A 25,349-nucleotide genomic window follows, 5' to 3' on the forward strand; every position below is an offset into this window, starting at 1 on the left:
TTGGAGAAGCTGAATATTTATCGTACGCGCTCCTTTTTTTTTTTTTTCCTCAGGAGAGTTTGATTTAATTGCATTATCAAGGTCTGAGTTGACTGAAAAGCGCTCCCCTTGTTGATTTGACTTTTTCTTTTTTTCCTCCCGGTTATTAACCCTTTATCATCTTGTAAAAATTAGACCTTCCAAAACCAAAAAGTTTCATTTTCATTGTATTTTTTTCCCTCCCCATTTTCTGCCCTTTTGCACATGTGGCACCGTCTCCGTAACACACTTCGGACGATTAAAAACAGTTATTTGACGGCTCTCGTCGGAAAAAACGCACCGGTCGGACCGGAGAGTTGAACAAAAGTCCGATTTGTTTTGTCGGGTTAATTGGATGGTGGTGAAAGGTTGACGGCCAATGACCTCTTTGACGGCGTTCAAGTGAATATCATGGTTATCCATGCAAATATGAAATAAAACACGGAGGTTTTTAGAAAGCGAGCTAAAGAAACTTTTTATCCAAAACGGTTAAATGTCACCCGAGCAGCACGGAAGACGACACGTTTCTCGTCCACCTTTTCACTCACGAGCACGTGACTTTTTTATTATAAATAAATACCGTACGTCTCCAGACGCCACACACACACACACACACACACACACACACACGGTGACACTCGGCAGCAACACCTCGGCCCTTCTGCTCCTCCTGCGGTTGAAGACCAGACCTTCAAGCCCACCAAGGCTCCCATTCAAAGCACACCTGGTCAAGTTTGAAAACATGACTAGGGGATTTTAATTAGATGCAATTAGAGATGGCGACCATGCGGAGAGCTACATGCCCCCCCACCCCCTTCACACACACACACACACACACACACACACACACGGCACCCCACCACCCCATCTCCTCATCCTGCTTTTTAGACCGAAAGGAAAGAAGAAGTGGGAAAAAAAAAAAGATGCGCTAATTAGGCCGGGAACTACTTTTATTCATGTGACCTGTGGAGACCCCACGCAAGCTGTTTAACGTCACAGCTTTCACAATTCAGACGGCAGGATTCATTTGAATGAGCCGTGCGTGTTGACATAAACAGACACCATTACATCCACCTCCGGGGTGAGATCTGTGTGTGTGTGTGTGTGTGTGTGTGTGTGGACAAACAGCAACAGGTGACCGGCAGAAGCGCCTGACACTCAACGTGTAAATAACATTCGAGCGTCTCGTGGTCTTTTATCCCTCCGAGCTTCCGACAAAAACCGCGGTGTCGTCAAATTTACAAACCGGCGGGCGTCGGCGTTCGGACGGGAAGCGGCTTTTGCTTTGCGCTTCACCGGCGAGACAAAACAAAACCAATAAATGCCGCGGAAAACAGGCCGGAGGGCGACTCGAGGAGCCGTGGACGCGGAAAATGAAATTTAAATTAAAATTAAAGTGGATAAAATACAGTTAATTTAATGAAATGCATTCACAGAGTAAGAAATTAAATTGTATTTGTTGACTCACACGCGGCGCTTTTATTATCTGGTCGGCGTTTCGAATGTTTCAGACGTCCCCGATGTTTGCGCGGAAATTCCGGGATGTTTGAATTGAAATTAACTTCTTTATTTTCACCCGCACGCACACACACACACACACACACACACAGACGCCGGGGACCCCGAGGACCCCGAGAACCCTTTCAAGAACCGAGTGGATCCTCACAATGGCCGCCGGGTGCTTCAAACAAGACATTCCTCTCCCCGTGACAAATTAGCTATAGACACCTTTCACACGGCCCAATTTTCATACGCCATTTATGTCACTTAGTCCAAACTGGTCAGCGTGCGTGAATCGCTTTCTTGGCAGCTGCCGCGGGTTCTTTTTCTTTTTTTTTCCCGAGCCTGTCGGCCCCCCGCTGTCGCTGCCCGCCGCCCTCCGGAGCCAAAACACAGAATGGAATGATGGCCTCTATTAGAGCCTCGTATCCCCGGAGCATGATGTCCGCGAGGGAAAGGCCCGGGCGCCGCGACGCCGGACGCATCTTTTTGCGTAAAAATTCAAGATCTTGAATGTGTTTTGGGGCCGGCCTCAGGGCCGCCGCCGCCCGGGGCCGAGGGTACGAAGGGCGTGTGATCCTGTGAGATTGTATTTTCCTCAGGCGGGCGAAGAGGACGGAGAACTTCTGGAGGGGAAACAAAAGGATGGCCCTCCTCCTCCTCCTCCTCCTCCTCCTCCTCCTCCTCCTCCTCCCCGTCTCCGTCCAGCTGGGGGCGGCAGCGATCTCCAGAACCCAGGCTGCCGCCGCCGCCGCCGCCGCCGCCGCCGCCGCCGCCGCTGCTGACGGTAATACGGCTTAAGATTCAAGTTCAAGCATTAAGTACATTTCATTCTTGGTGGGTGACACTGAAAGGATCCCTTTATGTTTCTGCCGTGATTAATCTCGCTAATCTCTTATGTCATATTATTATTTACCCGCATTGCCTGAGCCTATTTGTGTATATAGGAAAAAAAAACCTTGATATTTCTGCCGTGACGTAACCCCGTCAGGCTCCACAGGAGGCGAGGTGGCGTCATCCCGCCCCCCCCCGGACGCGCCGACGGTCGGGCCGACCCCGGGACGACCCCTGCGCGGAAGCTACCGGAACCCTGGCCCGGGGGCCCCGAAAGGGAGGGTGCGGAGATGGTGAGGTGGATCACGGAGATGGGACGGGATTTGTTTGTTTTCGGTTCGGGAGCCCCGAAGCGTCGGCTCTGGAAGAACGGTGTGTATTGATTCACGTGTAAACAACAAGGACGCATGGCTAGAAAGAGATAGAAGGGAAAAAATGGACAAACCAAAAAGGGAAGTTAGATGTGTTTTCCAAAACTCCCGCCGGAGACTTTCGGTTCTCGCCTTTGCAAAACCAACGGGGGTAAAAAACCCACCCCGACACGAGAAAAGCCCGACGTGTCGTATCCGAAGGCGTTTAGCGCCCGGGTCCCGGCCCGTCCCCCCGCCGCTCGGGGTGTTCCCCGGCTTAAATGGGGCCTTGTTGTGTGACGGAGAATCGCCCCGCCGCCCCCTCCCTCCAATAGGATTTAAAAGTCAAGAGTTCATTGTGGTGTCTAACCGCCGCCCCGAGGTGACCCGGGTCAACCGCAGTTCAAGGGGTCAGGTGGATTTCCCCAAACGTTTCGCGTCCTCTGGTTTTTTTTTCTCTCCCCTCGCCGAGGCGATCGATCCTGTGAGGGGACGAAAAAGTAAAAAATCGAGGACGTGGGTGGAACGCGGGGGAAGAACGCGGGGAAGAACGCGAGTCCCAGGATTAGCGAGACCCGTTTACGGGCCGACGGTAAGTTGACCCTCGTCGTGATGCGACAACGCCGATCACGCAAATGACGCCGTGCAATACTTCTTATGTATATTGTCTAATTTCATCACACATTAAGCCAAAAAACAGAACAAAACGAGGACGTCAGGTTGAAGCTGGATCGGCGGTGATAAGTTAACCTGTATTTCATTTGGTTTGTTGTTTTTGAGCGTTTAAAGGCTTCCCTTTTCTCCTTTTTAAATCCCCGATCGCCGGATTGTGCGTCTGCGTGGCAAAACACATCCCCTCCCAGCCGACCGACAAAAAAGCAAACATGCGCCGATGAAAGCCACCCGAACCCGACCAGCATCAATTCAGTTGGATCACCGAAAGGGTCAAATACTCAAAAGGGCAAATAAAAACAAGACCACGTGTAAACTTCATTTGTGGAAAAACCCGACAATGATTAACTGATTAATGACTGGTCGTCTCCCTGCCAATGCAAGGACCACCAAGAGGGAGAAGCTCCGGATACAAACCCTCTTCCTCCCATTCAAACATCTGAGCGTGTTAGAGAGACGCTGTTTTCCAAACCCTGTTATCTAAAAACTCTCTCCGGCTGCGGAGGAAATATGGTGCCGGTGACACGAAACACTTTGGAACTCCGGCCGACGCCTTAAACGGTTCACATGACACTCGGGGGCAAACTTGCAGAAGTTTAAATTGGAGCTTTTTTGGCTCGAAGGGGAATCGCAGTTCCGGAGAGAAACATTGATATTTAAATGAACTCAAACAAAGGTGTCTTTTATTAAAAAGGACACATGCTGTTTTAGGTCAGGGATCAGGGGAAGGGGGGAATCCGACATACACAAGTCCTAAGATTCTTTTCTTCTGGGGTCTCACTATGATTAATTTAATTTAATTTAATTTAATTTAATTTAATTTAATTTAATTTAATTTAATTTAATTCAATTTAATTTAATATTTTAGATTTTATTTAATTTTCATGAGATTTAATTTTCACTTTATTTTATTTTATGTTACTATATTTTCTTTTTTTTTTTTTACATTTTATTTTGGCAGGAAATTTTGCATTGTCAATCACACACGATCAACCCGATTTCCAGCAAACGTCCAAAAGTTAGAAGCGGCCCACTAAATCAAAAGCATTTTTTCTAGCGTTTCTAAAATCAAACTGTGAAGGAATAAAAGAACAATTAAAAAAAGGCAGAGAAAACAGTCATAGGAATGCATGTTTCCATGTAAAGCATGATGCTTCTGCACGCCATCTAACGAAGCATTAGTCTCGTGGAAGCGAGAGCACGAGTTAGCGGGGAGAACCGGGTTAGTTCAGCATGCAGCCAGCAGAGCTGGACATCTGGACATGGAGAGCTGATCAGACACTGACAACACAGGACCGAGTCAATGGGAGGCGATATAGAAGGGAGGACGGCTCCGAGAGGCCCGGATCCAGGAACGTCAATCACGGAGTAAAGCCCGGCCGCCGGGAGCCGCCGGAGAACAAACACACCGTCCAGCCTAGAAAATGACTTGCCTCGACTTGGACCCTTTTAACATAACATGACATCAATTCAAAAGATGCCAAAAGTAATGCAATAACTTATAGAAATATGTATACGAACGTACCATCACATTACATCATCTGCATCATGATCAGCAAATACCATATCTATCTATCTATCTATCTATCTATCTATCTATCTATCTATCTATCTATCTATCTATCTATCTATCTATCTATCTATCTATCTTATCTATCTATCTATCTATCTATCTATCTATCTATCTATCTATACACAGACACAGGTAAATACACATAGGTAATCGAATACAAATCGCATATGTATTTTTATTCTATTTTTTCACTCCCTCTATGAGGTTTCTGTTATGTGAATGAATAAAGCTTAAAGTCTCCCAGGAAGTGTTACAGACTGGTGTAAAATAAACAACTAGATCTACTGCAAAAGGAATCTACTACTTGTAGAAAAATAAAAGGATCAGTTACTTATAGTTCAGTATGATAGCATATCATAACTTTTGTATCATAGCGATTTCACATGCACTCAACACTCAAACTAAATGTTATTTATCTACTTTGTCATCACTTGTGAGCGTTTAATATTTGTAATCTCAGTGTTGGGATGTCAAAGGTGACTGTGACGTCAGATCCAATTCCCCCCTGTGTGACGCCACGTCACGTCATTTCCGGCACCGTTTCCATGGTTCCGCCGGACGCGACGCTCGGCGGCCTCGATGGCTTACCTTCCCTACCGGCGCTCCAAGGAGGAGCAGGAGTTCTACGACATGAAAACGGCGGCGGCGGAGTACTACTGCGTGAACAGAGTCCCGGAGGAGATCGAGAGAGTTCTGAGCGAACTCTTCTTTCAAAAACCCGACGACATTCACGGTTATCTGGTACAAACCGCTCATGACAGGGGGCGCTATGCTAATGCTAGCGCATTGTGGAACGGCGGTTAGAGCTCAAAGTAATAATTTGACTCCCGAATGCACCTCCTCTGACATTTCGAAGACATATGTATTGTACAGGTTCACTCTGTTTTGCTTTCCAAGCCTTTCCTTTTGTTTTGATGCTGATGAAGATGTAATTACCAGCCAAATTAGCCCGTCTATTATCATCGCGATGGTGCGTTCAGGTTTCTGCTTAATTGTCAGAGCTTTTGACTTCAGAACCGTCGCTCCCTCACGTACAGTTTAAATTCATTTATTCTAATTATTAGAATTTAATTCCAAAATAATCCGAGTTGTTCGGAAAGACTTAAATGTATCATTTATTTTGCAATGTTTTAATAGAATAGAATACAATATGATGGAACGTATGGTTATAATTTCAGTTTTTGTCCTGATTAGAATAACAACACCTTGACTTTTCTCTTCGGTGTTCAGATGTTTCAAAATGTCGTGACGTTTGATTATAATCCCTTGAATTCTCCATTTATGCTGCCACGGAGGTCAGAGGTCAGGGTGTCACACTGACTTTGCTGTAGATACTGTCGGTAAACTTGGAGCCGAAACACTCACGCAAAGTCTTACCTCAATGCCATCCTTTTTCTAGCCATTTTATTAAGTATTATTATCCATGCAGAACCAGTAATTAATCTTTCCATAATAAAAATAGAAAAAGTTTCCAAACTTTCCATACTTTCTAGGGAACCAGAAGTTATACGTTATCATGCTGAAACTGCCGCTGCTTTTGTCTGAGGCCATCAATTCAATGAGCAGCTTTTCTGCAAGAAGGAATCCAAAAACCAAATATATAGAAATGGAAAAAATGTGTTTTCACAAAATCAAAGCTTGCGTGAAAGTTGAGATATTCTAGATATTCTAAATTCTAAAACGTGGCAAAGCTAGCAGCATAGGAACTCGAGCTCTACAAATTTACGTTAAGAACAAATTATAAAAAGAAAAAGTCAAGATACATGACATTTGAGCCACAAGGTTACTATTCAGAATTGCTTTTTCACGAATATAAACGAATAACTTCGGAAACACTCAAAAAAAAGACCAAGAGGAAGTTGCTTTTAATGCGATTCATTTAACCAGACTAATACATCCAAGCAAATGACTCTTAAATAAACATGGAAAGAGGTCAGTGGTGTCCTTGTCGTACTCCTTTTCTTTTTAAAATTGTCACACTGGAAAAAAAGAAGGAGCTGATACTAATGCAATTAAAAGCTTATTATCGACCCAAAGGGATTCGCCTGATTCGTGAGATGAGAAAAAGAGAGAAAATGAATACTTCAATATTTAGAGGTCGCTATTCAGTCGTTATAACATTGCCGAGTTTATGAAATAATGTGTCATGTATGTATTTTCGTCAATCCAGAATTAGCGGCATTTTATGTTTAAACACTTGTGAGCGGCCTTCAAATTAAACATTCAGCCACGTTATTTCACCTCACGTAAATCTGACATCTTGAACCCGTGATTTGATCACATAAGAGATTATTCAAATACAGTTGAATGTACACGTCCTTCCTCTGATAATTTCCCCGTTCTGTCTCCCGGCTGTTAATTCTACATTTTCAGGAAATGCCTTTGTGATATATTGAAAGCCAATTATTGATTTTTTTTGGTTGACTTGGGAAAATATGGAGCCGCGTATCATTTTAAATACATCCCTTGTTGATGATACTCATTTAATGGTAACTTCAAGTTATGCTTCAAGCTGTACAACTCATAAAAATGGTTTGAAATTTTCTTTTATTGAAAAATATATGTACATATGTATGTGTTTAATATATATATATATATATATATATATATATATATACTTTCTCTCTTCATAAATCAGTCATCCTGACCTTTCAAGAAGGTCATTCACTTCATAACGAGCTTTTGGCTTGAAATGTCATTCATTGATATGTTGAAATAATATGCTGATTGACATGAAGTTTTTCTATAAAATAAGTAGAAGTCAGCCTTCCACGGTGCAAAACGCCTTTTAATTTCAGCAAGGTCACCAAATGAAAATAATTGAAAAAAAAAAAAATCGGATAAAGGGATCTTTCGCTCGGTTCAACGGATATTCCGATGTTTTTAAACAAAGTTTGTTTGCGCATTTAAAAGCCGGGACGTTAAAATCAGGACGCTGTGGCTGCGAACAGAATGGGAGCGGAACACGCTAATACGGCGTGCATCATGTCTGCCAAGTGATTCCCTTATGTGATGGATCTAAATGCTTGTTGGCTGCTGCGGTGCCAAAGGCGTGCATCTGACAACGCTCAGGAGTAAAGTGACCTCATTTCCCTTTCCTCGTTTCACTTTAGGCGAATCATTTCACGACCCTCTCGGCACCTCCGAGGGTCAGCCGGCTGAGCGCGAGGGAGGTGTACGACGCCAGGGGACAGCTCTCCGTCCAGACCGAGGTCTTCTGCATCGTCTGCAACAAGGAGAAGGTAAGCCTCTCCGTCGCCGGAGCGCCGGCGAAGCCTTCCTTCGGGAAAACGCGACGTTTATCGCTGGCTAAATAGCCGGGACCGTGGCTGGCACGCACGCATCCGCCAGATTGCGGGCATTCAGCTAGTGTACGCGTTGGGCGTAATGACTGAACAAATAAAGGTTGAACAAAGGAGATGTGATTCATTAGTGATGTGCTGATGGTCTGGAGAGACAGTGAGGGGCCTCTTCATACATGCGCCAGGCTCTGATGTGAAGAGGCAGCTGCAGGCAAGACGCGAGCGGAGAAGGTAGCAATCAGAACATAGACCGTGACCTTTGACACTTCCCGTTTTAGAGCCTACAGTAGCAGAAAAAAACAGAAAAATGTGATGTGACACCATGAGCCAAGGTCACGGCGAGGTCACGGCGGGCGCAGTCACACCTCGGGCCTTGCTTTCTGTCTTGCTGGGTGCCGCGGTGTCAAAATGATTATTTTACCAACATAAATGCATAGCGCCTCTGTTATTTTGCCCTTTTTTATCATTAACCAACCAAAACAATCCTAGAAGTGTCCCTTACAAGCGGATGCTTTTTCTTCTGTATGTCAGTATGACCGCACCTCATTTTAGATGGAAGGGTGAATTTGATCATTAAAACATTACCCTGTAAATCCATCCCATCGTCATCATCATCATAAGACCAGACCTGCTCCTCCAAGGCTGCTGTGCACTCTGCAGTTTTTTTTTTTTTTTGTTTTAAACCTAGACAAGTGAAGGTAACATTGACTGATATATTGCATGTGGTGAGGCGGGATGTCCGGGGAAGTAACACAGAGTCATTTGGAAGCCTCTCTGCTGTCATTTGATGGGTGACGTTTTTCTTTTTTGCCGGAAGAATAGCAGCGAGGCTCACATTTGAACTCTGACAGGAGCGGCTGTCGCGCCGGTCTTTTTTCAAGTGTCAGGTGAAGCTTCACGACGGCACCGAGCCGCGCCGCTCCGAGGCGTTTTATTTCACCTTAGACTCTATTAAGGTCAGCTGGCGCGGGGGGAACGCAGGAAAAGGAACTCGGCTAACGTCGGCGCGAGTCACTTGCGACATCGCAAGAGCAGCCACGCTGCATCCTCACAGCCACAGCATAACAGAATTTCCATTGGAGTAAACAAAGCTCCGGCAGGATCCAGGACACCAGAGTCAAAGCATCCAGACTGATAGCAGCCTGCTAGGAGTCTGCTAGCAGCCTGCTAGCAGCCTGCTAAGAGCCCGCTAGCAGCCTGCTAGGAGCCTGCAAGCAGCCTGCTAGGAGCCTGCTAGCAGGCTGCTAGGAGTCTGCTAGCAGGCTATCCCAGCTTTCAATCACACTAAAGGATTTCCTTACAGAAATATTGCTGTTATATTATGCTCCAAGAAATCTAGTTTGTCATGAATTCAGGCATTCTCTAATGAATAACAAAATGGACCAAGTCAAGTACATGTCACCTCTGAATACTCAGAATAAAGTGGTCACTGTTATTTCATCTAACTTTGCATTCATTCATTCGTTCATTCGTTCATTCATTCATTCACTGGGTGAGAGGCAACAACCATTCATCCACTCATTCATACATCTATATTTCATATAGAGAAATACGACCATTCATTCTGTCCTTCACACGTCACATAGAGACTAACAGCCACTGGCCCGCTCATGTTTCTGGACATTGGGAGGAAACCGGAGAACCTGGGGAGAACATGGAGGCTCCACAAAGAAATGGAACCAGATTTGTAGAATATCTTCAAATAATTATCTTAAAATGGGCCGTGTTTATATTCCGTGTTTCTTTCTTCGGGGCTTGGAGAGGTCCAAATGGGTCACGGTTGTTCCGGTGCGCTGCTTTGTTGTTTTCTTTCCATCCATGAAAGCTTTTTAATAAAATATCCGAAAAAGGACATTAAAAAAAAAATGATCGCGCTTCAGCGCTTCAGACTTTTTTCTAATCGGACAAACATTGTAAATTATCAACTGAAACACAAGTTCTTCTTTTCGACCTCGTGACCCATCGACCCCCAAGCCTTTCACATTCATGCAGTCACTGAACAGGATCTGATAGCGTGAAGTATGTCAACCACAGATGCTCCTTCTTCTCAGTCAGCTATCACCATAAATAAACGGTAAAGATAAAACCAAGCGGTCGGAGCAGCCGACTGTGTGTTTGTGTGGAAGAGGGTGATGGATTTGCAGTATTGCCAAAAAAAAAGAGTAGCCGTTCCCGCTTCCAGTTTCCTTCTCCTCTTTGTGTTCAGCACATGTCCTCGGCCTCCATCTCCAGCATTTTGGGCCAGAAGGAAACCTTGCAGGACGGTGGGAAGATCGCCAAGGAGAGGGCGAGCCACGTGGCGACCGCCGTCCAGTGGACCAACAACCCGCTGAGCGACATGCTGAAAGAGCTAAACCCCTGTGAGCAGTCGGCGCTGGATGAGCTACTCAGGTGGAGTCACAGTGAGGGAGAAGGTTTCAGCTGTTTGCAGGACTTTTATGACTCTAAAATTGAAACAATCATATCAAAACAATCTGACTGGGAACTGAAATTCATTAATAACCATTTCAATGCAGGGAGGTACCAATGTCTGTTCTTAAACAAAACTGAAAAAAAGACCTGTGTGTGTGTGTGTGTGTGTGTGTGTGTGTGTGTGTTTTCCACCAAACCTCAATTATAATCACTGACATATCATTAAGACGCTATTTAAGGAATATCCACATTTAAAACTTTCAGAAGCCCCTCCCCTTTTTGTAGTTACTGCTAACAGCTAAGACAATTTATATTTTATTACATTTCTTATTCTTCCTCCTTCCTACTATTATCTATTACTGTTATGTTTTTACTTGAAACTCTGGCACAACAATTTCCTTCGGGATAAATAAAGTTGTTCTCATCTCTCATCTCTCATCAAAGAAACAAATTAATTATTATAAGAACGATATCATTTTTACATTTTATAATATATAATTAATTCGGGGTTTATTATTTGGAATTATTGCCTATTGCGTATTTAACGTTAATGTTGCCTCACGTTTATTTTTGTTAAATTCTTCTGAAAATGCCGAACGATAACGAGTACTACGTGTCGCGTATCGGACATTTTTTTTCTTTTTCAAGATGCGTTTTTTCACGGGTTAAAAATGCAAAGATGCAATCGTGCTCTAATGCCAGTCTGCTATATGTTGACCTCCTGGAACGGGGTCGCGCTCTTGTTTGCCTTTTGTCACAGCGTGTCATATCAGCCCCGCTGCACCGGCTGCTCTCATTGGCTGCCGCGGCTTCGTGTCTCATGACCCAATAGAGCGGCTTAATGAAGCTCATGAAAACGCCTTTGGATCGGGGGATGGTTCACATCATTCACATCCCCCCCGCCTCTCTCTTATGATTTCCAAATTCCGACAACAAACCGTGTCATTATTTCAGGTGCGATAAATACGCCATAACCGAAAACACCTGCCGGACACTAAACTGGACCGTGTGTGTAAACACACCGTGTTCCCGTCGTATCCCTGCAACGCAAGACTTGCTTCACCCAATCAAGAGGGTTTCACACACCGTCCGAGCTGCATTCCAATCCGCTGTATTTCTTAGATGTATTTTCCGGTCAGTTGTTTCAAATCGCAATTCCAATATTGCCGCAGCTTATCGTACCGTTTGTTTGCTTGTTTAGAAGTTTATGAGGACGGTGTACAATTCCATGAAGCACAGAGGCAGAGATGTTTGTACCAGATTGTAGCTCATAGCTAATTTCCATCTGTAGTCCTGGACAATACAAATATAAAGATGAGATGAGATGAGAACAACTTTATTTATCCCGAAGGAAATTGTTGTGCCAGAGTTTCAAGCAAAAACCTAACAGTAATAGATAATAGTAGGAAGGAGGAGAATAAGAAATACAATGAAATATAAATTGTCAAGGTTAAGGCTAACAAGTGTTTTAAGGTCTTACATACAAATAAGTAAGTAAAGTTAAGTTAAGTAAAACTGTACAAAATGGACAATATATATGAAATATACAGATAGGCAATAAAATAACTTTTATTGCCTTATTGCCTTTTGCGCCGCGTGGTGGTGGCACGGGTTATTTTAGAGGCCTTCCAACTCATTTACTTGGAGTAGACCTTCCACCTCAGGACATCGCTCGAGATCGGAAGTTAAGTTAGTTCGTTAGTTAGTTAGTTAGTTAGTTAGTTAGCCACCGACGTCCGAGGCTTTCATCGTAGCCTTCTGAACCACCCGATAACAACAACGATATTGATCGGCCTCGACCTCCGACCCGACGGACTACATGGGTCTTCGGTCTGTTCCCTGTGCAGTGCTTTCTTTGCGGCTCGCTACCAGGAGGCCATAGACGCCTCCAACAGGGAGAAGGAGGCCAAGTGCTCCATCAGCGAGTGTGAGGTGCCTCCATCGCCGCCGTCCGGGCAAAGCAAAGCCAAGAGGAGCGCCGCTAAAAGTAAGAGCCGCCTTCGCTTTGACCCAATATTATTGTTTTATTGGATGAGGGTGTTCCTTTAGCCATCCCAGAATCCCCTGTGACTCACATTGAGAACGGTAATTAACCATGTGGTAATTATCTATTCAATGCGATATCACATAATAAACCTTAACAAATACATCTGAATAAGATTCATTGTCACTATAAGTAAATGACCTCTGCACATTCACTCTTATTATACTTACTTTTATACTATTATAACCGACTCTTTTCACCGGTGAAAATCTCATTGGAGCCGCTGGTGCTATTAAATATTTTATTGGTGTTTAGAAAGCACTGGTCGTGGGTCACTTCATGTTATTAACCAATGAGTTTGTCCCACAATGACAATATGTTTAATTATATCATTTGTAGATTTATTTATTATTAACGAATTCACCATTTCCTCACCCCGGACGCCCTTATGAATTATAAAGCAGTCATTTATGACTCATGAAAGGTTTATATTGTTTTTAAAGTGTCACCGGCGACCCGTGCCAAGATGCACCCGATCCCCAACGCCATCGCAGGATGAGCCGTTTCGGCGAGCAAAGGATGAACCAATGAGTGGATCATTAAATAAAAAGACTTTTTCTAACAGTCAGCAATAGTTGTGTGTGGAACACAGAAGACAACAGAATATAGTGGTGTGGCAGACGCTTTTATCCAAAGCAACTTACAGTGGAGATGCTGGGGATTGAACCAGGACCTCATGCATGCCAAACGTGCACGTCACCGATTCATGGCGATCTATAAACACTTTTAAAATTCATTATTAAATCTGGGAAGAAAAGGGAGCTGAATATCTGAATATTTCACTTGAACCTCAGCTAAATTTTGGACTCTTTCTGATGCAAAAAGCTTTTTAAACCTGGCAATGCCAGGCTTTGTGACCGTTTCCATCAAACAGTACCATCAAACTAACAAATGGCTTTAAATGTTTTCAAGTACTATAAGAAAATGTAAGATTTGCTGAAACAATTCTTTATGAAGTTACCTTCATAAAATAAAAGCAGACTCGAGAGTTCTCTTCACCTGACTTTAAAAAAAAAACAACACAATTTTAAAATCACATTATTTTCAACAGTTAATGTTGTTAAAGTGCCAAATGGCATAAATGACATCTCCACTTTTAATCTGTCAATATTTGAATAACCAAAATACTTTCTTTTAGATTATGTGCAAAAGCGAAAACAAATACCTAACATGAAGCGACAAAAAACAAAAAACAGAAGGCAAAGCCATAGAAACGGCACGGAGTCGGCGGCCGGGGGGGCGATTGGTGAAATTGATTCATGACATTTCAAGAAAGCTCAACTTCAGTTTATTATTACATTCTTAAAATGTCATGAATCAATTGAGCCCTTGACTCAACTCGATTACTGCTCCTTTGAGTATTCATACATGTATCTGTACATGTATATCTGTATAGTTTTGCTCTGTATTGTATCTGTATTGTTTTGTTTTTTTCCTGTGCATCTTGTATTTGCAAGTGTTATTTGCAGTCCTTATGTCCTCTATTGTAAGTCACTTTGGATAAAAGCGTCTGCCAAATGCAATGCAATGTAATGTAATGTAATGTGTATATATACACTGCTCAAAAAAATAAAGGGAACACTTAAAAAACACATCCTAGATCTAAATGAATGAAATATTCTGATGAAATACTTTGCTCTTTACACAGTTGAATGTGCTGACAACAAAATCACTCCAAAATGATCAATGAAAATCAATTGTATCAACCCATGGAGGTCTGGATTAGGAATCACACTCCAAATGAAAGTGTAAAAACAAACTCCAGGCTGATCCAACTTTGATGTAATGTCCTTAAAACAAGTCCAAATGAATGTGTGTTGCTTCCTGAGTGGACACTATGATTTCACACAAGTGGGATTGACTTGGAGTTACATTGTGTTGTTCAAGTGTTCCCTTTATTTTTTTGAGCAGTATATATGTACGGAACGCCATTGTCCGCAAAAAGCTGTATGACGGTCACGGCGGGTTCAACTAGGAAGAATCTAAAGTCCCGAGAAGGTTCTCGGACCTGTGAAAAGTTCCTACAGGTGTCGTCTTTCCTTCTGTCTTGCAGGTAAAAAGACTCTGACAGCAGAGAAGCCATGTTTGGCGCCGGAGCCTCCCGAGTCGGTGCTGCCCGGAAGCCTCGCCGTCGGCTGCGCGTCTCTGGCTCTGGCCAGAGCCGGAGCCAGAATACAAGGCCTTCCCCTCTATCAGTACGTTGCAGCTCTGAGGACCCAGGAGGTCAGGATCTTGCTCACACACACACACACATACTACAGTCGCGCAGGATCAACCGGTGTGTGATGATTTTCCGGAGGCTCCCGTTCAGTTCCACGTCCCCACGGCGTTGATCTCGGTGCTGAGCTGCGGGAGGAGCTCGCCGGGGAAGCTCAACCTGCCGGAGGAGGTGATCCTGATCCCCGGGCCGGGACAGCGGCTCAGACAGGTCCCGCCGCCGTCCCTCCTTTTTTAAAATGTCCACCTCCTGATTGTGTTGGGTTGTTTTTTTGTTTTGTTTTGTTTTTAAAACGCTCTGAACTTTTTCAACAGATCATCGCGACGTCCCTTAAGTTACAGAAGGAGGTGATGAAAATAATGAGCTCCTCGACAAAAGCCGGGGTGAGGGACGCTGCCATTTACTTACCGCCAGAATAGCAACTCAGACTTTATAAGAGCACAGAATCTAAGAGGTATTTTAAAGGATTTCAAGCTTTTTTTTTTCTTCTTTTACTGAGCATTCCTAAAAGATGCATTCAAAAACGGAGACTTTTGTTAGATTCTCATGGTTAATGTTTCCATTAACTCAGGCATGAAGGCCTGGAGGTATGTCGAAATGATTATTAAAGCATTCAATTCCCCCGATTTATGTTTTTCCCATTCAACACTTGCATTGTATACGGCGAGTAACCGCATTGTTCCGTCCCCCTTAGCACTTACAATGTGAACGGCAACAGTAGGCAAGGGTGAGTGGAACACACTCATCTGTAACCGTCCAATGCCAACCGTCTCATTCAAACCTCTGAATAAGCACTCGTCCGTTCCCGTGCGGCTCCAGATATTTTTTTCTCCCCCCCAGCAGATGTAGGAGAAGGTTCCAGTTGAACCTATGTACTGCGGAGGGGTGTCTAACAGCGAGGGGGGGTTCACTCGTCCAGATGTTGTCACCGAGGCCGTTTGTTCCAAGGTCGGCCAGGCGGTGCTGAGTGACGGCGGTGCCCACGCGGCGAGCTGCGAGCGACCCGAGCAGCCTCTGGATATGATCACCGAAGCCTGCGATAACCTTGGTCTGACGCTCGGAGGAGAGATCCATCTGGCGTTAAACTGCGCCGCCCCTGAGCTAATGGACTACGTAAGTCGACAAAGGCGACTCTGCGCCGTCGACGCCGAAACCACTGACCGCTTCCTCTCGCCACGGCAGACCAGAGGAAAGTACGAAATCTCCACCGGGCTTTTCAAGTCTCCCGATGAGCTGCTGGACATCTACCAGACCCTGGTCACCAAGTACCCGTCGGTGGTGGCTCTGATCGACCCGCTGAGGGGGGAGGTAGGTGTCGGATAGGTTCCTCCGGCAATCGGAAACAAAATCTGCGATTTGCCGTAAACCGTCCGGGCTCGGTTTGCAGAACAGTTGAAGCGCAGCATTCCGGCGTACGCAACCTTCTTCTTCTCCTTTTCCTTTTTGCCGCCCCGCCTCAGGGCTCTCCTGTCAACCAGCCTCCTCCATCTTCTCAGCATCTTCCTCTCTCACACCAACTAACTTCATCTTCTGTCCCTTCGTCCATAACTCTCTTCTCTGTGGTCTCCATCCAGCCCAGGGGTCGCCAACCCGCCGCTCCTCCATCTTTACGCCGCCGCTCCGAGCGGCTTGGGAAAATAAATGATAAATATTTAATTGAAGTGTATTTCATTTGTGTTCATTCCTTTTTTTTAACTTTTAGTTCTAGGTTGGAAGGTTATTGTGATCTTGAAATATTAAATAAGATTATATTTATTATTTTTCGCCGCTCAAAATAAGCCGGTATACCCGCCAGCCGGTAAAGTCCCGATGTGCAGATGCTGTGCGCAGAAGTTCAGGAGCAGAAGTCCCATAAACCAGGTGAAATAAATATTTATGAAGATATTTTGCAAATATTTATTTTTTATCATTTACTGACAGTGATTTTTTCCCCGATTTATTTTTAAAATTCAGGTCAAGGCTCCGCTACACGCTCTGAAAGCCCAAAGCTCAAAATGACTTCATTACATCAATAAAATTTAATTTTCTCTGTAATACTTTGTGAATGTCAGAAGCAACACACTTGTTTATACAAAGTGTAAAGGTAATAAAAAGCAATATATACGGCGGTACCTTTATTTTAGACGTCAGAAAGTAATCGCGGCTCCCGGTGTTTTCTTTTCCGAGGAAACCGGGTCCAAATGGCTCTTTGGGTGTCACGGCTCGCCGACCCCTGGTCCGGCCCGACCTGACCTGACTCTTTTCACAATCCCATCCATCCTGGTGACTCCCAAAGAGAACCTCAACATCTTCATCTCTCCCGCCTCCGCGGAGCTTCTCGTCTTCCTCTAAATCACCGACAACCCCCGACCTTCCGGCCGGAGGGATGCCGGTCGTTCGCTCGACCCGACAAAGTTGCACGGTCAACATTTAGTTCCCCGTCCTTGTGCGTTCTCAGGATCCAGACCAGTGGGAGAAGCTGAGCGGCCTGATCGGAAACACCTGCTCCCTGATCTCCGACATCAGCTTCAGTCCCAAAGCTCCGCCCCTGCCTGGAGTCAGAGGACGCCTGCTGAAACACGTCAACGAGACCACGGTCAGCGACCTGATCCGCATCACCGGCGAGCAACCAGGTGACTCCTTCTTCGGCCTCCGCCTCAGACACCCCTCCACCAGTATTACTTCCAGATATTACTCATCTTTGATCAAACTGAGGAGAGTAAAGCATTACCATGTTCTGCGCCGCTTTCCTCCGGGTTCTCCGGCTTGCTCTCACTCCCAAAAAAAGCATCCAGTTGCTTTATATATATACACATATATATATATATATGAATGAAAGTTAGTCGCAGCAAGACAGAATATATGTGTGTGAATGAGAGGAACTCGGGTGGAACGGTGAGGCTACAGGGAGTGGAGATCAAGAAGCTGGAGGATTTCAGGTACTTAGGGTCAACAGTCCAGAGCGTAGGAGAGTGTGGAGAAGAGACGGTCCAAGCAGGTTGGAATGGGTGGAGAAAAGTGTCAGGGGTACCAAGAGATAGAAGAACATCAGCCAGAATGAAAGGAAAGGTGTACAAGACAGTGGTGAGACCAGCCATGATGTTTGGACTAGAAACTGTTCCAATGACCAAAAGACAGCAGGCAGAACTAGAGGTTGCAGAGATGAAGATGTTGAGGTTCTCTTTGGGAGTGACCAGGATGGAGAGGATCAGGAATGAGTCTATCAGAGGAACGGCACATGTTAGATGTTTTGGAGAGAAGGTCAGAGAAGCCAGACTGAGATGGTTGGGTCATGGACAGAGGAGGGATAGAGAATATATTGGTAGACGGATGCTGGAATTGGAGCTGCCAGGCAGGAGGTCTCCAGGAAGACCAAAGAGAAGATTTATGGACGTCGTGAGAGAAGATATGAAGGTAGTTGGTGTGAGAGAGGAGGATCCAGAGAATAGGGTTAGATGGAGAAGGTTGACTCGCTGTGGCGACACCTGAAGGGAAAAGCCAAAAGAAGAAGAAGAAGAAGAATATATATTTATATACATATTTTCTTTCTTTTTCCCTCCAGTAATCCAAGCACATGGTGAGTCTAAGAATGATCAGGTCTAAACGCTCTCAGCGTTCCTTCAGTGTGAAAAGACAACTGTTGAACTCTTGTTGAAATGGGATTTTGAATCAAACTCAGTCAAGGACGTTATATTTACAACCGTCTTGTTCTGTCCCGTCACACCTCCTGAGCTTCTTGATACAACTCCTCCCCGTGACACACCGGCAGGTATCAGGCTTGAAGAAAACCTCCAATAGGAGACGGGCGACTCAGCAAGTTTAATCAGGATATCGGGAGCGCCGAAGTCGCAGGCGGAGAATCGAAGACGGGCAGTAAATACGGCGTACGGTGAACGCAGCCCGCTCGGCCCGACTCTCTCCGGCACCGCGGGTTCAATCACCCTGGATTTGTGGCTCGGAAAGCAGATCGGCAGTTTTCACCGTCACACATGGACGCCGACCGACTTGGTTCTCTTGTCTCTTTTGGAAACGGTTCTTCACTTGAAGAAACAGCTTCAAGTGAAGAAAGGTATTTGATTTTAATGCAGAAATTGCAGTTGCTGACAAGAAGATTCAGATGTGAGTGGCTTTAACAAAAGAGCTTAACAGTGATGTTGTCATTTCCTTTACTTATAACTCATACTTTTATACCCCATGCATTATACCTTACACCTCATACCTTTATAACTTGTACCTTCATACCTCATATCTTTATACATTACATCATCACATCATCACATCATCACATCATCACATCATCACATCATCACATCACGCTGGACGGGTCACGAGCCGAGGTTCACAAAATAGGAAAAAATCCCAAATAAACAAAGTAATTCTTGCCCGCTCACCGCCAGCAGCGTTGGATCACAGCGGTCGTCAGATTCTACGCTCTTCGGCGGTTCCGCCTCCGTCCACCATGAAGCTACGCAGAAGGTCTCGTTCCACCATCCTGACGAAGACATGAACACGAGTGTTTGAGCGTCGGCTTGTCGGCGAAAGCGTCGCCGTCCGTGGAAGACACTCTTTACATCCAGCGATCGCAATCCATCTGGACCCACATACCTTTGCGTTGTTTTTTCGGATACTTTGGAAAAGTTTGACCTATTTTTTTATTCTCAAAGTAACTCTTTTTACCTCCAAGAGCGTGACTTCACCCGTGAGCGGGCCAAGGTGAGCGACACGTGCGCTTAAACGCGGTCGGCGCCATCCGGCTTACGGCGAAAACGGCGGCACGAGGAAGGGAATTCCGACGTAAGCGGAGGCCGTCCTGCATTCACGTACGACTCGGACGTGTGTGTGTGTGTGTGTGTGTGTGTGTGTGTGTGTGTGTGTGTGTCCAGGTGCCGTGATCATGGGATCGGCGTTCAACGAGTCCTGCGGCGACGACGCCCTGCCGGACATCGTGAGTGTCTCGTCGGCAAAGTGGGTTTGGGAATCAGACACGGATTGAACTCAGGCGACCAAATCGGCCGACGCGGCAGAAGCGAGACGGGCCGAGAGGACGGAGCGTCTCCGACGGGAGCCAAGAAGCTCGGAAAAGAAAAGCCGAGAGCGGGAGAGAATAACCCCTCCGGGGTTTTTTCCTCCGCGGGAAGCAGTCGAGCTCATTTCCAGCCCGACGTCCCGATCGGACTCGGCGGCGAAGACGAGCCGAGGCGCCGCCGGACTTAAAGAGAGCTCCGACCCGCGTTCTAGACCGAACACGTCCGATTCTATTTCCACGAGGGGAAACGCTGATCTTTACATTTGAAAAACTCTTATTTATTCACTATTGAAGCCCCTCACACACACACACACACACACACACACACACCTCCACCTGTTCCATCTCCCTCCTCCCCCCGCAGGCGGTGGCTCTGGGCCTGGACTACATCAAACTGGGGGGTCTGAGCGGCGCCGAGAGGATGGCCAAATACAACCGTCTGATTTGTATTGAGGAGGATCTGGAGCGACAGGGAACCCTGGGTAGGTTTTTATTTTTTGAACACTCCCCTCCTTTTTTTCAGGTTGTGGGACGACAGACAAAGCCGGGGGAGGGAGAGGGAGATGTCTGAACACGTCTCTCTGTGTTGGGAGGTGAATGGAAACTGTGTGAGGAATCATACAAGTGTGTGTGTGTGTGTGTGTGTGTGTGTGTGTGTGTGTGAGAATGAAAAACCCTTACCTTGGATCTGTTAATTGGCTGCCTAATTACATGCAGGGGACAAATACTTTCCCATCCGCCGGCTCTCTAAAGGATACAGGGACACCGAATTTTTAAGACGAGCGCGTGTTTTCCAGATGAATCCCTGGCCCTCCCCGGTCCGGCAGAAAACGTTTGTGCGACATGTTTGCGCTCGCTATATTCCCGTGTTTATCCCACGAGATGAAAGGGCCGGTGTTCCTCCGCCGCTCCGGCAGAAACATCTTTTCACCGGGGCTTGTGAGCCGCCGCCGCCGCCGGCCTTTTGTCCATTCACTTAGTTTCATTATGTCGTCCGCAGTCTCCAAGGAGAAGCACCCCCCTCCGCTGTTCCCTGGAAATCCGCAAGAGCAATCCGCTCCCGCCGTCTGAAGCGCGACGCCGGGTCTGTTTGTGTGGCAGATGTGTGTCACCCCTGACCCACTTTAAGTCTTTTCTTCTTTGTAAAAAAAAAAAAAAAAAAAAAAAACATCTCGGGGCTCGACGGAGTGCAAACTATTACCTTAAATCGGGAGAAAAGGAATCATTTTATAAGGAAAAAAAAGGCATTCTAGTAGATTCATGTTAATAATTTGATTTAAATTCACGTGTCTGTAAATGTAAAAGGTAAATAAATAATGGTACGCACGGCTATCGGGAGTCTGTTTAAAATGCTCGACATTTATCTTGCGATTCAGAAGTCAGAGGTTTTGTTTCCCCCGCCCCGGGCCGAGGCGTCGGGCGCCCCGATTCTCCCGGCGAATGAGAACCAAAACGTCCTGCTTTGTGAAACGCCGTCCACCCCGGCCTTTCCTCGCGCCCCTTTCACACCAGGCGGGGAAGAAAAGCCTCGGCTTCGGTGTGAAAAGCGACTGGCCGGATGTTCTTCAGCGTCCATCGCTAACCGAACGCCGAGGCGAGAAGCTTTCACCGGCCAGACGTCGGAGGTTCTGATGGGTCGAGTCTTTCCAAACACGGCGGATCTGTTTAAAAAGCGTCGCTCGCGTGGCGCTCGGCCCTCCGTCGGATTTAATCAAATCGCGGATTCACGCTGGCGCGACAGAAAATCCAGCCGTTAAAGGACCCGACCGGCTGGCCAGACCTCCCTCCGTCCTCCCCGGGTGCAGTTTTCGGACGATCGGCGACACTTTAAACCGTAAGGTTGAATGTTTAAACTGCCACTATTTGGCAGGAAGTCATTTCAGAGGCATCATTATGACTTCATAATAAAGCCCAACGTAAAGATCCATGGGATTTTTCTTTTGGTCGGTCGCCGGCGAGCGGAGCGCCGCCGATGGATGGCTGGACGGCGAAATTCAAGCCACTTCTCTTTACAACCCAATAACGCAAAGGGCGAGTAAAAGGGTAAAAAAAAAAAAAAAAAAAAAAACGTAACCCTAGAAACAGAACTTCAATTCAAAGGGTAAGAAAAAAAAAAAAAAAAGATGAATGGGATGTGGAGGCGGCGCAGAGGAGGATCCCCTCTGCTAAAGGTTATTTCACTTTTAGGTGGACTTTCGGAAAAAGCGCGCGGCGTCGGGCGGAAGCGTCTAAAAAGAGGAGCGGATCGGAGGAGGAAGGAGGGGACGAGTCCGGGACACCTGTGTCGTCCCACAAAGCCGAGCCCTGTCGCATCTGAGACCCCTTTCATTGGCCGGCGCCGGCGCCGTCGCCCGGATCCAGCGGGAAACGATGGCGCGTCCGGCCGGAGCACAGAGGAACCCTGTGACGCCGAGAGGAAACTTCCTGAATGGGCCCGTCTGACGACGCTTCCCTTTTCTTCCCCTCGTTCCTTTTCCGATCTTTTCTGTCTGGGACGGACGAGGGCGCTTTGACCGCCAGGCCTCCTCCGCCGAGGCCCCGTTCAACACTTTATTTATTTTTCCGTTTCCAAGCCGAGCCCGTCGTAGAAGCTGCGCTTAAACACTCCTGCTTCCAAATATGCGTGTTTCTCTTATTTAAAAATGAGATTTCATTCTTCGCCGCTCTCGTATGTTTGTTGTCGCTTGCCGCTCAGACTTTCACTTCGATATAGTTTGTGCCACAATCTGTATTTAGCGACTCTGGATGCTGTCGGAGGTCCTGATATTGAGCCGTAAAACAAACAAACCCCTGCTTGAATTCAGGATTATTTCGATCCCTTTTAAACACTTCTATCAACGCAAACGTCCTCCGCCCCCCGCCGGGGTTTGGTTGTTCTCGCTGAACCGGCCTCCCGCCTGCGTCCCGCGCCGGGAGCGAATGTGGAAAAAAAAAAAAAAAAACAGAATCAATGAAACTCCCCCGGAGGCCCGGACGCCCGGCCGAGATGGCGAGCCCCCCCCTCCTCCCCCTCCTCCCCCGCCAGGCAATTACTGTTTGGGGCCAAATAAATGAAACGAACACAAACGGGTCAAATGAAGTGTTTCCCCCCCGACACTTTTTAAAAAGGACCTCCCTAATTGCCGGACGGGATACAACAAAAACAAGAAGCGCAACGTTGTGCAGTTGGATGGCCGGGGAGCGGACGGGGGGGAGGGACAGATTTGTGTAATTATACGCTTCGGCCTCAATCGCCGTCAATCAACGTCAGCTGGTCCGGCGGCGACGGCGGGGCCGGAGGGGGACGATTCCCCCGCCGTTCCCCTCGCCGTCCCTTCACCGCGACCTCCGCCGGGAGGCTTGGAAGAAATCGATACTTTCTCTTCGCTCCACGTCGAGCCGCTCGGATAATACGCGCGCTCTGCGACGGCGGCGAGGACGTGACTAACTCAGTTATGAGATCCTTCCTGCGCCTGAAAAGGGGCCTTTGTGGCGGCTAAATCCGCTGCTCGTAAAATCGAGGGACTTCCTCTGTAAGAGTTGCGGCGGCGGCGTGAGGACGGATCCGGAGCGTGGACCCGGCCGATGAGTCTGCTTAGAGAGGGGGGGCTTTCGACACAATGACATTTCCTCCTCTCTGTAAAGGGGGAGGATTTGGAGCTGGAAATTGCACCTCGGTGCTAAACGAAGCCTAAAGCCTTTATTAGCGGCGGCGCACAATGGCCGATGGACGCGGCGCGCAGTTCACGGCTCTCGTGTTTCAGCCCCCGTCCGCTCGGGAGGCCGTCTGGGAAAAAATCCGGGCAGGTGTCGGGAGGCTGAACAAACAGCGGCCGTCATTGTGGCCGGGGAAGCGGCGCCGCCATTGTGGTTCGTCAAAAGGACGAACCGGGCTCGGACAGATTCCGCGTCTTTACGGTTTTAACTTCGACCGTCAGACGGTGGAACCTTGATTTACAAGTGCATCAATTTCCAACGCTCGGATTTTTGGCTTGATACCAGCAGATATCTGAGTTAGAAGTGAGGGAGATGAGCGTTTGACGCCGCCGTCCATGAGACTGCGTTTAAAAACAGTGGAGGTCGCCCGGCTAAAATCATGTAAGAACACAGGTGAGGTTCGTGTTGTGGACTCGTCCATGAAGAGATACTGAGACCGAGAGCATCGTCTCTGAGGAGGAAGGAGACGTTTCACTGAGGAGTCCTTCGAAGCCGGTCCGGGCCGGTTTGATCGATTTAAAAGGAGGAGCGGCTTCGCTCTGTCGATAAATGAAGTTTAGCTATAAAGTGTGCAAGTTAAAATTAGTAATTGTAGCATCAAGTGTGCGGTGAGTCAGTTAACCGATGGAGCACCGAATCCAAACTCCCCCAACCACCTCCTCCTCCTCCTCCTCCTCCTCCTCCTCCGCTGCTGCTGCTGCTGCATCTTTGTCCCATTTAAAGGAAAATACACTTAATTGAACCAGTTCATTTCTTTGCATTCTCTTTTATTATGCATTAATAGTTTTTTAGGCACTGTTAGTTATAAAGTAAATTTATCTTCCCAATAATTCTGTGTATGTTCTGTTCCTTGTTTTTTACTTGTGAAGCGTCTTTGACTGTCATGAAAAGCGCTATAAAAATCCCATGTATTATTATTATTATTATTATCGCTTCTGTCACGAGCTCAGTCACGGAACCAGTTGAACTCATGAGTCCAGGTATTACTGTTATCATTTAATTAGTGCTGATTGGACAGAAAAGAGTCAGACATTTTCTATTTGAATTTCCCTTCAGAAAAAAAATAAACTAAACCTAGCATTCCTCTCTCGGTCTCAGGTGAGAATCACTTGGGTTGAAATATTTATGGGAGTTTATGTTTCTGGGAGATCTGGCAGCGTCCTGCAGCCCGACGGTCCAGCTGTTTAACCAGAGCGGTTGTTAAACCGGTTGTTACACCGGTTGTTAAACCGGCACCGTTGGTTTTAGCATCAAAATAGCGTCTTGACAGCAGGTTCACTGTGGAAGTGGGACGGCGCGGTGAACACAACACCCCTTCTGTCGTGGGCGCTTTGGCAGACGCTTCGGCCTCTTTCCTGTTTGTTTGTTTGTTTGTTTACACGGGGCTTGTTTTGCCGTTGCGACGGCGCCCCGAACCTTTGTCACGGAGCGCCGACCTCGTGGAGAGGAGCCTTGAACCGAGACGGGAAGCACGTGATCTCCTGCTTTGGTTTCATAGATGGAACACAGACGGCGAGTGTGTGAGCGGTCAGATCGGTGAAAAAGATGGTCGGGAGTTCGGCGGAGATTGATTTTGCTGACAGGGTTCGTTCGGGACGCACACACACACACACACACACACACACACACACAGCCATGAAAGTAACCCATGGGTTACATTGGGAAAAGGGCCTGCTCGTGTGGGTGCGTTGTTTGAGAAAAAGGACAAATGCAGCAAATGCAAAG

The 25,349-nt window shown here is 46.6% G+C and overlaps 1 protein-coding gene across 1 annotated transcript; it reads left to right on the forward strand.

Moving 5' to 3' along the window:
* The first annotated feature begins 5,526 nt into the window (after positions 1-5,526).
* eno4 (enolase 4) lies at positions 5,527-21,134 on the forward strand. Its single transcript, XM_086160875.1, has 13 exons — positions 5,527-5,688; positions 8,061-8,189; positions 10,456-10,640; positions 12,509-12,648; positions 14,759-14,928; positions 15,017-15,133; positions 15,238-15,306; positions 15,872-16,036; positions 16,106-16,231; positions 17,361-17,535; positions 19,786-19,847; positions 20,293-20,410; positions 20,929-21,134. Exons 1-13 carry the CDS (start codon positions 5,527-5,529, stop codon positions 20,997-20,999), a joined length of 1,689 nt encoding a protein of 562 aa, XP_086017001.1. The 3' UTR covers positions 21,000-21,134.
* The last annotated feature ends 4,215 nt before the right edge of the window (positions 21,135-25,349 follow it).

This window comes from Fistularia commersonii, chromosome 2 (assembly GCF_037954325.1).
Source record: "Fistularia commersonii isolate RoL2024-O1a breed Wild chromosome 2, RoL_Fcom_v1.0, whole genome shotgun sequence".
Lineage (NCBI taxonomy): Eukaryota > Metazoa > Chordata > Actinopteri > Syngnathiformes > Fistulariidae > Fistularia > Fistularia commersonii.

What these genes read in the sequence shown, in the direction of transcription:
- eno4 (XM_086160875.1), top strand. Translation starts at nt 5,527, where the DNA reads ATGGCTTACCTTCCCTACCGGCGCTCCAAGGAGGAGCAGGAGTTCTAC. An exon ending in TCGTCTGCAACAAGGAGAAG is followed by an intron (nt 8,190 to 10,455) that starts GTAAGCCTCTCC and finishes CTTTGTGTTCAG; the next exon opens with CACATGTCCTCGGCCTCCAT. An exon ending in GCGCTGGATGAGCTACTCAG is followed by an intron (nt 10,641 to 12,508) that starts GTGGAGTCACAG and finishes TTCCCTGTGCAG; the next exon opens with TGCTTTCTTTGCGGCTCGCT.